This window comes from Branchiostoma belcheri, unplaced genomic scaffold, assembly GCF_001625305.1.
Source record: "Branchiostoma belcheri isolate BF01 breed outbred unplaced genomic scaffold, Haploidv18h27 scaffold197, whole genome shotgun sequence".
Taxonomy (NCBI): Eukaryota; Metazoa; Chordata; class Leptocardii; order Amphioxiformes; family Branchiostomatidae; genus Branchiostoma; species Branchiostoma belcheri.
In genome coordinates this window covers 370934-384847 of record NW_017803457.1, presented here as the reverse complement: position 1 = coordinate 384847, position 13914 = coordinate 370934, and the positions used below count along the sequence as shown (strand labels likewise).

At 38.8% G+C, this 13914-nt stretch overlaps 2 protein-coding genes across 2 annotated transcripts in view; both read left to right on the top strand.

Annotated features, from left to right (window-relative positions):
* LOC109468259 (bone morphogenetic protein 1-like) overlaps window positions 1–458 on the top strand; it is a 3991-nt gene extending 3533 nt beyond the window's left edge. The window contains exon 4 of the mRNA XM_019766516.1: window positions 407–458. Coding sequence (XP_019622075.1) covers window positions 407–458 — 52 coding nt within the window. The remainder of the gene's footprint in view (window positions 1–406) is intronic.
* A 1312-nt stretch (window positions 459–1770) lies between these two features.
* Window positions 1771–13507, top strand: LOC109468258. Its single transcript, XM_019766515.1, has 15 exons — window positions 1771–1774; window positions 1924–2104; window positions 2936–3177; window positions 3812–3928; window positions 5044–5302; window positions 5657–5808; window positions 6652–6871; window positions 7109–7275; window positions 7953–8065; window positions 8183–8227; window positions 10584–10693; window positions 11211–11398; window positions 11657–11986; window positions 12094–12226; window positions 13030–13507. The coding sequence occupies exons 1-15, from the start codon at window positions 1771–1773 to the stop codon at window positions 13505–13507; spliced, it is 2739 nt and encodes a 912-aa protein (XP_019622074.1).
* Window positions 13508–13914: the final 407 nt, after the last annotated feature.

Here is a 13914-nt window from a genome sequence, read left to right as displayed (position 1 = left end):
AAATATCAATAATCAGTTCTGCATCATGATGTAAAGCATTTGAAAACTTTCTAGAAATGCTTTAAATCAGAGAATCTTATATAGCCAAAACAGTTTTCAATATTTATTCTTGGTACTTATAAAGTGTTTATTTATAAAAGACTAGTATGGTCTATTTTTATAACTTTGTTCAAACAACCTTTTTGTAATTAATTTTAGTTTATTGCGTCATTATTGAATCATTTTAGTGTAGGTTGTTCTTGGTCATTAGAAGGAGTTTCCTGAACGATTATATCACAATGTACAACATTAACGTCATGTTAACACAATCACAGGCATATTCTGTGTGGGTTCACTTACGTCCACATTTTGAGATTTTTCTTTTCTTTATTTTTCAAACTTTTTTTCTAAAACCTTGATGATACAGGTTGCCTCAGCACGCTGTGGAGGTCATTGTGGACATTGCGGACCTGTACTAAATCAACTACTTCTTTTGCACCCGCAATGCGGAGGCAAAGGTAGAGTGAGCAGGTCGTAATTTAAAAAAGCTAGATTTTTCATACCACGTTATAGTCTAGAAAAAGTCTGAGTTAAGTTTGCATTTATAATCGACAAAACAACAGACTGTGTCCAAAATTGACCGCATCATTTAATGAGTTATCCTTCTCCAAAGTGTCTGATGAAGCAATCTTCTATACTTCACGCGAATATATGATGTCCTCGAATTCGTCGGTTTGTAATGTTTTGTCCAAAATAGCGGTTTTATTAGTACGACACCTAACAGGATTTTGTTTCGTAATGGTCATCTATCCCTTTTGCTTGGCGTCTTTCGAGTGTCCATGTTTTTGGTTTTAGAAATGATATAAAGGCCACAGTTGCTATAGTCTTGTCTGTCAAAGAAGTCTTCGTAATTGTGTATGGCACTTTACGGATCAAAATAATACCGTTATAGGATGTATTGTGCATGATAAGGCTATACTAACGATACCATGCTGTTGTTTTCTGAAAGTCGTATGTCATAGCAACATATAAAGAAATGTATGTGGCAGAGTCACTACACAATCAAGTTACGATTCACGAGGCTATATTAAACGTAATTAGGAAAATTTACCACACGGTAGCACGTGGGTCGCAACACCCCTTTCTGTCCCATCCAATTTGATGATGATGAATGATGAAGTGGTTTATTGAAGATAAACCTGGCAGCCTTACATACTTAGTAGGCTGAATTGTGGTTCTTTAACAATTCATTCATCTTAGACAACATAATACAAAATTCTAATCACATGGATTAAAACAGGGATGTACGATCATTCAATATATTAAAATCAATTGGTGACTACATTTTAAAAGTTATTACTTATAAATAAGCTATTTTATATACATGGAGTCCGCACGGAAATTTACATGTTATCATTTAGCAGTCGTACGCAGAAGGGAAAAGTGCTGTTCTGATACCGAGCAGTTCTGCATTTGTACTGAGTAAAAGAGTTGTTATTTCTGAGAGTTCTGAGATGAGTATCACCCCGTCTAGGTGGCAACCATTCACCGTACTTATCAGAGTTAACAAGTGAAGTTGCGAATCGTAGGCACAGTTCCTGTCGTCTAGCGTCAAGACGGGTGAGACCGGTAAGGTTCAGAGCAGATTGGTAGTCGGTATAGTCATTACCCAGTATAGTCCTTAGTGCTCTTTTCTAGACACGTTCAATTTTCTGGGACAGTTCTCTAGTCAGACCGGGGTGCCATAACACGCAAGCGTACTCGAGGACGGGCCGAACAAATCCAATGAAGATGGGTATGGGAATTTGCGTGGCAAATATGGCACGATAAACATCCTATCTGTACGTTTTTTTTTAAAGAAAAACACTAGTATAGCATATAACTTGAAATGTGTAATTGTTATGTATATGGTATTTCTAAAAAAATGTGTCTCTCTTGGGACAGTTGTCAATGTTGCCCGGGAAAAAGCAGCGTCACAAACAAGTACAGCCTATGATGGTCTTGCGAGCCGCGCTGTTGACGGGAACACCGATGGCAGTTGGTATGTGGGGTCCTGTACCTGTACCATAGAAGAGCCTAATCCCACCTGGTGGGTGGATCTGGGCCATTCGTATCAGATAGACAGGTACGTTGAACATACTTCAAACACAGTTTGTCATTGACGAAGGCCAATATACTAATATTTATTTCTGTATCTATCAAATCTTCTGATTGGATGAAATGTTAACCCTCTCGCTATTGCCACAGTGGCTATTGAAAATACAAATGAGATTTAGTGTCTAGGAAAAATCAAAATGGTATTACGCTTTAAGTTCGTAGTCCATTGAGAAATGTAAAAAAAGTATATTAAATCATGTTAAATGTCTAACTTTACAAGTATAATAATTAAAACAATACCTTTACTACACACACTTAGTGAATATTTTCCGTGTTGCGTAAGCAATACAACCCTCACCAAAGAGAGTAATGGTTTTCTGGCTTGTGGCTTTATGCAGCGGAATGTGCGGTTTTGATATCTACTAATATGGACATGCTTGGGTCATGGGTCTGGTAATTTTGCCCCCTACCTAGTTGCTTGAAACCTACAGCGGTTTGTATGACAATGTTTGAAGTAGGATAATTTATGAATCGGTTGACAGATTGTCATTTTTTGGATGGTAGCTAGCGTCAGTGATGTTTACCACAATTAGGTTTCAATTATGCAAATCAGGTTCTTATTTTAAAAAATAATACGAAATTCTATAAATCTGCCACGTTCCATGATATAACGATTCAAACTTTAGGTAGCTGTTATAATCAAGATTCAACATACATGTAGGCAGCACATATCTCGGTTTTGTTAATTAGGCATGGATTTACCACAGTTATCTACAGCTTATTATATAACACTTATTTTTGTGTACACAATGACACAATTTATGTTAAGCTGTTGGCCTCATTACAATACATACTACAGTGTGGTCATCGTCAACCGCCAAGACTGTTGTTGGGAACGACTCAACCCCTTCAACATCCACATCGGGGATTCCGCCCAGGTCAGCATGAACCCTAAATGCGGTGGTGATCATCAAATCGACGTGAACCGGCCGTTTATATCAGTGCCGTGTCAGGCGATGAGAGGACGGTACGTGGGCGTTCGCCTTCCTGGCCAATCCCGAGTGCTGACGCTGTGCGAGGTCCAAGTCTATGCAACTTCCGGTAGGCCTTTATCATTACGTCTATGTCATTGGGTGGCATTTAGGTCACACTGAGTTCAAGAACAAGCTGCTAGGTGGCCTATACTTACACCGCTTACTCTAGAACGTTTACTAATCATAAATCATAAACCTAGCACTTGACGAAAAAAAATGTTACTTTAAAAGTACCATTCCTATTGGTACCGACTAGGTTGCCTATTATTAGAGTTAATCTTCCAGCCGTTCACTGAATTCATGAGCAGCTATTCCAAGATTCTCGAGATATGTTTTACAAATACAAAACACTGACACAGCCCGCTGCATCAACGTAGAGACACGTCAAGTGAACCATTTTCAAACTTGAAGTTGTTTCTACAGCTTCCATTCACCTACCACATATTATTTATATCATTCACAACTTCTTGAGTTATTTTGTACACATTCAAGCAACAAATGTTCAAAAATGCTGCGGTGCCGTTAAAAACGCCAGGTTAACCATGTAGAACTTGTTTCTACGACCCCTATTTACCTACCTAAAATCTTGAAGATCCATTTACAGCTTTCTGGTATTGCTGTTAGTATATTTACAGACCAACAGAACAACCACGTTACCACCCTTCTGGCAAAAGTTACAAATACAGTGTTGACATACACAGGTGTCAGCTGCTCCCAGTGGTACGTCCCGTGCGGAGACGGATTTAGATGCATCCTGTCATGGCGGCGTTGTGACGGACATCCGGACTGCTCAGACGGTAGTGACGAGCGAGATTGTGGTAGGTGCAGTATATCCTACCTATTAGTAAGCTAATTCATTGGTTTTTTTGCAGCTGCTCATAACTTACAATAGTAGTGTTCCATGTACCAGGCATAACCTTTTTTCACCCCACTGTCAGAATATTACATCGAGGACACATCTGTTTGTAATTTTTTTATTGTCTTTTTTTTTACTTTTTGCGTTGATATGCACAGTAAGGCCATGTTGATTTGATTATATGGATAACATTCGCGCGCGCATGAATTTTCAGCCGTTTCAACAAAAAGTTTTCAACCATACTGTAAAATCATGACAAAACAGTTGCTAAATGAGACAAAAATATACCATAAGTTGCAAGGAAAACATTTAGAAACGATACCATTGTCGTAGAATGCCAAAATCAAAGGAAAAAAGACAAAAATGTAAAGAAATGAATTTGAAGAGTAGATTATTCGCCATAACATATTCTGTGCCATTTGTTCAATCTTCATGACCACGTAGATTTCATATATAGTGAAAGCAACATTTTTTTTTGCAAAACTTTTTTTTATTCGCACGCTCGCATTAGTTTTGGGGTTCCCAGAGGATGTCATCCATATAATCAAATCAACATGGCCTAACAATGTGTAATATCACTTCAAGATATGGTAGCACACTTGAAAATGTTTCCTGTATCTTTATTTCTGGGAACCACGATGATAAAAAGAAAGGTTGCAACTAAAACAGGTCAATCTGTAACGATGGGAAGGTTTTTATGTCAGAAAGTATGTAGCCTTGGTGACTCTTACCTGATTACAAATTATTAAACAGTCACTAAAAATACAATCTTTAATCCGCTGTAAAACTCATAATGTTTTTTATTACGGCTAGGGAGGCTACAGAATCTAAAGGACATAATACAATACTCCCTTAGTTGGCATTTCTTCAACATTAAAATGTACTGTTAAGCTCAACCTTTTTATTTCGTAGATTGTTAAAATATGCAAATATATACTTGTTCTATATTTTGGTGTGCCTGTCTATTCCCGATGGGAATTTCTTCAAAATTAAAATGTACAGCTAAGCTCAACCAATGTTTTTTTTATTTCGTAGATTATTAAAAGATGAAAAATATCTACTTGTTCTATATTTCAGTGTGCCTGTCTATTCCCGATGGTTTTCACCTCAACAACAGACTGACAATGTTACCGAACCAACTGGGACAGGAGACGTTTGAGGCGATGTTGAATTCGTCTGTCCAGGAACTGCTCAACACTTCTAACGGCATGGTAGAGAACTACCATCCGGAATTAAGAGACTTCGTAACTTCAGTCATTTTCCCACAATGCAATGTCCAAGAAAGCATAACGCCTTGCCCTCCGTCTCCAGATGAAGACAACGCCACATTATGCACGTGAGTGGAAAAGCACAATTTAGAGTGCGATTTTACACGGTCACGTTCATTGTACTTCTTTGCTTTTCTGCCCTAGGATTTGTAATCAGACTGTGACAGTACTACCAACCACTGACAAGGATCTATTACAGACATTTTTGTAACAAAAAAGCTGAGTTTGCCTTCAGTACTGTGCGATCTTGCGACGACCGTACGACGAATCTGGCCTTGTACTTAATAGTATCTTTAAGGGTATATTATTTATCAAGTCCTCAATCTTGCCACATCTATGTAATATAACATATACCGTTACAGGGTAAATTTCCTAGGGTAAATATGTAAATAGTAATATCTTAAATGTTATGAATGTTCTAGGGGTTCACAACTGGTGCCATGCCGCTCATGGTGTGAGGAAGTGCTCAACATGGCTGATGACTGGATAAAGGACCTGTTTCCCTCATGTCACTTGTTTCCGCCAACAGAGCACGGCTGTTGGAACCCTATACCAGCAAAGAAGGAAGGCGAAGGTAAAGTGGCACGTTTAAGATGTTCATTTCATTTTTGGCGTCTCTCTTTCTCTCTCTCTCTGTCTGTCTGTATGTGTGTGTGTGTGTGTGCGTATTTGTGTTTCCGCACATTTGTAGCCAGCATAACTTTTGAACCATTGGATGGCTTGTAATGATATTTCGTGTTTAATTCAATTGTTTTACATTATGGGGTTTTGATACATGTAATGTTTATAATGTATGCAAGGAGGAATATCACCAGATAAAAATTATTCAAATACGGAACTGATTTGCATAATTATTCTCAAAATTCTATGACTCCTTAGTGGTAAATGATGGGAATTTCATACTTGGAACCTGTGTAATGTAATGAAAATTTAACATTACGGTGTTTTTTTAAATATTTATGTAGAGAATCTTTGCATAATTAAAGACTAAATTTACATGTCGAGCCCATATTTTATGGAGGTATGAGATTTTGGAATTTTAGATTTTAGTCGAATTCTATCATCGTTAATTACAAACTGTCTTTAGCCCACTAGAAAATCTCTTTGACGTAAAAAACGTCAGAGGTTGACATCTGTCTGCTATTTGGGAGTGATTTCGTTTTGTCTGTTTTATAGCCATAATCTATTTAGATACTAACTTGTTTCTATTTAATTTGTCATTAGCCGAAGACCAAAAAATCAAAAATGGCAATCTGTGAAAAGCTGGTAAGAAAAAGCAACAAAAACAACATCTAAATTACCCCTCTATACAGGAACATACTTAAAATGTTGACAAATGATAATATACAAAATTAGGTAAAATGATGCTTTTAGAGATTAATTAGATCATTGTTTCGTTGTTAATTGTCTACCACAGTTTGCTACAATGGCAATGGAGAAAACTATCGCGGAAGTAAGAGTAAAACTGCATCCGGCACAGATTGTATGGTGTGGTCAACTGGCATGTACAACACCGCCGAGTACTCCTGGGCTAACCTGGACAACAATTACTGCCGCAACCCTGCCGGTCTGGATCGGCCATTCTGCTTAACTCAAGACGGCAGCCAGGAGGAATGTGACGTTATTCCATGCAGTAAGTTGTCTTTTAAAAAAGCAATAAACAATCATAAATACAATACGTTGGCGTATGGTTTAAATATGCCGTTAACTTAATACGTGATTAATAGTTCTAATTGTCGTCAAATATGCACCTTATGTAAGAATGTTACATTTTTATGGGCTTTCCTGGCGTAAAATTTAGGCCTGTTCCACAAATCAGACTTTTCTTCCCCTTCCCCACTACCACACACAGTTGAGAATGTCTGCTGGGACAGAGGTCCTCCATTACACGGCAGCAGAAGTCCAAAGAAGAGGTTCTATCAAGTGGGTGAAAGAGTCACGTATACGTGTAACGAGGGTTACACCCTGGCGTCAGGATTCACCAGGGATGTAAGGTGCACGGAAGACGGCAATTGGCTCTATGACAAGCCCAGTTGTTCAGGTGAGTTTTAGTCAGTCGTTTCTGTGAGAAAAGTCTACACATCTTACAAGTCTGGATCAATTTTGCTTAGCATGCACTAAGCAATAGACCTATTTTCATAAATTTAAACGAACCAGACCAGCATGCTAAGTTTATTTACTATCTATACCAAAACTTATTTTCTTTGTCACTAGACTAAAGTTAGCATGTCTAAAGTTAACGCAGTTTGGAGAATACATTTGTAAAATTATCAGGTAGCTAATAGGCTACCTTCAGTCTCTTAAGTTGATGCTAAATTCCAGGTGTTAAAAAGTAACGTATGTTACAACATTTTAAACTGTGGAACTTTTTAGTTGGGATTTCTATCTCCCACTAATGGTATTCTTTGTCAGACTTCCCCGAACTTGAACCCTACCGACCTTAACTGAAGATCAGCTGTAAGTTTGGCCCGTCCTGTGGGTGTGGTGGGCTTCACCATAGTCATTCCATACGTCTGGCCCACCGCAGCCCAGGATCTGTAGATGGTCTGGAGTTAACGTCCATGGGAAGGTGTCTGTGGTTAAAACCCCTCCAACATGGTTTTTGTTCTCTAGACAAGATTTGTGGACGATAAGGCTATGGCTAATTGGTATTTAGCCATCAGCCTGTCAATTGTAATTGTCATTATAATAGTTGACATACATTTTACCCCGTGTTAGTTGATCATAGACGAAGGCTGCAAGTAGAGGTGCTAGAGTTCTATGGTGCAGGTTTAGCTCCCGAGAATATCACCATCATCTTTAACGGATCTGTAGAGCAGATTATTGACTTGGTAAGTAATACTAGCTTTACTAGCTGCGCTGTCGTTTCAATACCTTTTGTTTCCTATTATAATGACAACCAATGGAGGAAAACTTTATTATTAATTCATTTCTTACTGTTGTTTCAGGAAGAAAAGAAGGAGCTGCTAATGGCATCTGTTGTCATTGATTTCGTAAGTTAACCCTTATGCTGCTGGCTTTTCTTACAGCGATGATTTGCATAATTAATGAGGACCAGTTTAAAATGAAATATTGCTCAAGGATAGGAGTTTCAAACGTAAAGTTTGTAATTTGAGTTTAGAAAACCCCAAATTAAAGTAGATTATGTAAATATGTTTTCGTCAATATTTCCTCCATTTAATAGGTTTGCTTGGGTTTTCTGCTGCAATTAGAATGACCTGAACATGTTAAGGTAAAAAAAAAATGTGAGCCAAGACCTAGTTGACTATGGGCATTAGGTCAAAGGTCATTGACATCGCTGCCTGTAGGTATCTTCAGTCGATCTGCAGGTCACCGTAGAACGCGTTATTCTCTAAGATACGGCATTTGCCGGTTCACGATTTGACCCCGTTGCATGGGTGTAAACAATTGCCTATATTGTAACAAAAATACCTCAGACCTACATAATGTTTATACTTTTTTGATATCTGCAGGATTTGCCGTGTACAACCATGTAGATATTTCGTGCATTGCAAAATGACAGCGAGCGCTACGGCCTTCCAAACATTAGCAATTTTTGGTCAGTTTATTTGTGCTTGTCTTTTTTACTGTTCAACTGGATCCCATTAGCTAACATCACAATGTGATAGCCCACTTCTTCGCCTTTACATTGATGCCAAAGACCCCTGCTAAATTTTAGGACAAACGGGTTTGCCCCCCAAAAAACTGTGACAATGCGCACATCGCGGTGGTCAAATTTAGCCCAGTTGTAAGCTCCTGACACACACCGTCCTGAGTTTCCGCTACATTTTGATACATTTCTCGTAATGTCATAAAATTCGTTTCTTTGTATGAGAAACTGCATGAATGTGGCTTCCACATGCGATATAATAAATGATATGATAACATTCAATTATATACAAAAAGAGGATTTTAATACAATGTTCTGACCATTCTAAAATTCGTCAAATTTGAAGTCAATCGGTTTCGAACTCCTGCGTTCGATCCATGGAACCAAGGCAGCGCGTTCCATTTTACGCGCCGCCAAAAGTGTTGCAACTTTCAACCGCTGTTTGCGAAACTTCATAATAAGAAGTAATCAAGTTTTTTCATCACAAACAGACTTTCTGAAACCCATTCCAAGTCAGACTTATATCATGAAGACGCTAGAGAAAGTGGGATTCATGTGCAACTATACCAATGTCAGTACATCTGCCCGATGTTTGTATATTTACAGTAACAGGTCATAGTGTCCGATTTCTCCTTCAAAAATTAGGTCATGAAAAGTCAACCTGTTGTTGTATTTGTTCATGCCCAAATTCCTTCTCTTCTGTTTTCATCCGTAAAGTGGGTATCGTTTTGAAGCTTACTATTTGGTCGATATTCTTTCACTTTCTTTTTTGTTCTATATATTAACTTTTAACCGAACATTTTTAAAGGCAAAGAAACTGTAAAGAAAATACACTTTTTCTCAAGGTCGAGCTGCAATACACATTGTTCAACTTCAAAACTAAGTACACAGGTGTCAAGCCAACATAGCTATATTTCAGCCATATCTTACATTACAGGTGTATTGGTTATAACTAGATGCAAAAGCTTGCGATTCGAACAAAAATCGTTGAGAATTGGACTGAATTAGCCCAACTTACTATCGGTTATTATATTGTAACAACTACAGGATCCCAAAAGAAACAACACACAATAGATGAGGGAGGGTCTATATTTTATTAAACAATACAATAAATCGACGATGGATGAAATAGGACAAACGGGTTTGCCCCCCAAAAAACTAAAGGGTACCTATCTCGAGTGGAACCATCTCCATCATACACGGTCAACTTTGAAACCTCGTTTCTCCAACAAACACCACCGGTAATGTACATCTACGACATTGAGCGTGACGCCGACCTTTCTTACATCTCACATTAACGCATGACAAGGAAACACTTACGCAAAGCGGAGTTACAAGCGAAACAGTAAACAGTGGCAAACTCTCGCTGATTCTCGTGGATCACATTACCTTGGAAAAGAAGCGCGAGGTTTAAACGAGATCTTAGAGAGAGCTGCGCAGAAACGATGCGCATAGCGGTCTGCAGTTCGACTGCCTTGTTTAAGGTGCATAATTAATTATAATGAGCAAAAATTATTCATACCTTATCATGTCAAATAGAGTAAAATTCGTCGCAAATCGCAATATCCCATGGTGGTTTAAAGGCTTATCACACACACAAAGTTTAAGCTGATTCGGCCGATCCGCATTTTTTTTAAACCATGTCTACTTTGCTTTAGTAATCATGTTAAATGACTCTTAAGAGATATAAAGGATTTTGACTGCTGTTTTCATTTGCACAACTAAAATATTCCCTTTAGAAATGGCAGGACAGTCGGCTGAAATGGGACCCAAAATACTATGGTGACATCAAGACGCACAGCGTTCTGGGAAGTAGCATTTGGACACCGTCATTCACTGTGAAACGAAAGTACGACGTTCTTCTTAAGCTTAATTAAGCTTATCCAATTGGTGTCGACTTATGTTGCACATTGTTTTATAGTACTTTATTTTTCCCTGCCAAACATTGCAGGATTCTTATCCTAGACAACAAAATGACAAAAACAAATCGACAGTTCAAGAGGTATTTTGGGTTGTTAGAGCAACCGAGGAGATTGTATGACGTGCTTTAATCGCCAGGTATAAAAAGCCGCCTAAGTCGTAGGTTTACGTCGAATCCCTGTTTACTCCCTGCCTGCCTATAGTTCATTTTATTTCGTTTCTATTTCTTTTTTTGCCATGTGGCCTGTCAGTTGCCCTTAACCATAACATGCCTTCTATTTAACTAATTATACACTCTCTATCAACCGTTACTACGAAATAGAATACATACAAACTCCCCTGTAAGCCACCTTAAACAATACTTCCGTGCCCTAAAGTAGTTACAGAGAACCACATCAGGCTGGTATGGAACAAAGAATTATAATGATTTTTTTTTTACTTCGCAGTGCCGATCCCACCTATCGAGGCCTACAGCAAGACGTACCTGTTCGAGTCAGCAGTGATGGGCTGGTAGTCTGGAGTGTAGAAACCCTGACCACCACCGTGTGTGATGCAGACCCCTTCTTCTTTCCTGCGGACACCATGGAATGTCACATCTGTTTTTCTGCACACACTGCTATCAAGCAAACTATTCGTAAGGCTTTTTACGTTTTTAGGTTATATTTGCATGTGCGTACGAGTGTATTTATGTGTGTATGTATGTATGTATGTATGTATGTATGCATATGTGTGTATGTATTTGTTTACCGCGATAACTCCAGAAGGTTTTAGTGAATTGCCATTGCATTTTAAGGTACTCAAAGGAACTAGAAATTACTAGATTGTAGGCTCCCTACGGGGGAGGTCACACCTTACATGTATATAATAACAAACATAATCGTGCTTAACACAGAATGCCAAGGCCAAGAGGACGGGTCTGATGAGTGCCACACGTTTTCTGCTGTGAAAATCGAAGGCGAATGGTACCGGAAGGACAAGATGTTTGCTAAAGACGACAGGGAAGCGTGCTTCGTTCTTCACCTAGAGAGGGCCCCCCTGTTCCACATCGCCACTACTGTTGGACCCTGCATCATCCTGGTGGCACTGATGGTCATCACCTTCATCATGCCCTTTGACAGGGGCGACCGGATCTCGTATGGAGTGACCATTCTACTGTCCATGGTCGTGTCCCTCGTATTTGTGACAGACGTACTTCCTGTTAAGGGGGTACTGCCATTTTTTGGTGAGTAAATTAAATTTTACATTTACCGTATTGCTTTATAAATCATTTGTTTAATTCGCAACAAAAGGCTAAGTTACAGAAACTGTTTACCATCTATAATATTACAGCTACGGTGATCATCGTCTGCATGGGCCTGATGGGATTGTTCCTGTTCTTCACTCTGATCATCATCGTCATCCATGACCGGGAGGGCAGCCTGTCTCCGGCGGCGAAGATTATTTTCCTCCGCTACATGTCAAAGTACTTTCAATTTGTTTTTGTTTTTTTGTTTGTTTTAAACGCACTCAATCCAATATCAGGGCGGTAAAACAAAACAAAAAATATTTAAAAAAAAAAGAAATAGATCCTGGCAACGATACGACACAAGCAACATGTTCCCTTCTCTGAGGTCGCATTTGTAATTACCACGGACTCATATGCAGAGGATGGCACCCAGGCCATAGCTTTGGATGAAGTGACCTTTTTAGAACAGGCTAAAATCAATGGCGCGCAAATGTCATCCCTAATATGAAATCAGTGTGGCCGAACAAATATACTATGTGCTATGGAATAGGGTTAATTCAATTTACTGCATTAAAAGAATGACCATAAAATTGACATAGGAAATTACAGTTTTGCCGCACCAAATTCAAAATTGCATTAGATGTTGTCAATGATAACTGTGTATAATATGACATTATCGATATCCATGCAAAACATTAGATCACTAGTAACTTTGTAATGAGTTTTTAGATAGTTTAATGTTCTGTTTTGTTACTTTCTCTGATACAATTTTTCCAGCATCATGATTTTTTTCCTCCATGTTGAGTTTTAATACATTTTATCTAATACCTTATATAATCATTTTCTTCAGGAAACTTACCAGGACTTCAATCCGATGACCCGTATCTTGTTTTTGTTTGACTGAACCGAACCTCTTTCATGATGTATTTAATTCAAATATTTTATATCTAAACGAAGGCACAAAACAAACATCAATTCTTGCACAAAAAGATCTACTATAGGAGGTATCAGATGAGATGTACTATTTTTGTGTTCTTAAGAATGCTGCTGTTGGGTGATCTGACAGCAAATCAGGAAGCAAACGATGAAGAGCCCGGCGTGACCAACCAAACCGCCATAGAGGTGACCAACTGCGCCTATGAAGCCGATATCGTGTCGACGGCCGACGAAGAAGTCATATATTTCGGCGGTGACAATGAGAGGAACGAGCAGCCATCGACTCCTACTGAGGATGTCTCCGGATCATCTGGCCTTTCAGAGCTGATCACGGCGGTCAGGGAAGTTGGGGCTCTGACCAATGCCGTGGTCAGGGAAGTTGGAGATCAGGCCAATGCCGTGGTCAGGGAAGTTGGAGATCAGGCCAATGCCGAGATCAGAGAGCTGACCAAGGCCGTGAAGAACGAAGAGAAAGTGTCTGACTACACGCTGCTGGCTAAGGTCCTGGACAGGCTGTGTCTTGTCATGTACGTCATCAGCATCGCGGCAACCGTCCCTATGACCATGTACTTGGGCAGGTAAAGATGTGGCATCAACCTCGATCCATTGATCGTTTGTCATGTTTATGAAAAAAGGCTAAGAAATTTTATCCGACTTGTTGAACAAGCATTTGAAGCATTTTAAATGATATAGAACCTTCTTATTGGATACCTGACACTTTTATTTGCGTTATTTATTACATTTAGCACTTGCTTTAATTCACACAATTTGTATATAGTTCAGCTACAATAAAAAGAAGATCTTTGGTAGATACCCGTGATCTAATTCCGTGGACAATAAGGAGGCTTATCAATAAAAATCCAAGGTTATTAAATTAGATTAGGAGGTAAACAGTCCTTTCCAGGTAATGGGGATCAGGTTTTGTTATCCGCGTAATCAAGAACGTATACGCAAAAAAATGTTTAGAGCCTAATTCCTCATAACCTGCT

Bases quoted from the DNA above. Each gene is read 5' to 3' on its own strand.
- LOC109468258 (XM_019766515.1), top strand. The intron at 6,872-7,108 runs GTTGTCTTTTAA...CTGCTGGGACAG, and splicing joins GACGTTATTCCATGCAGTAA to AGGTCCTCCATTACACGGCA. The intron at 7,276-7,952 runs GTGAGTTTTAGT...ACCCCGTGTTAG, and splicing joins TGACAAGCCCAGTTGTTCAG to TTGATCATAGACGAAGGCTG.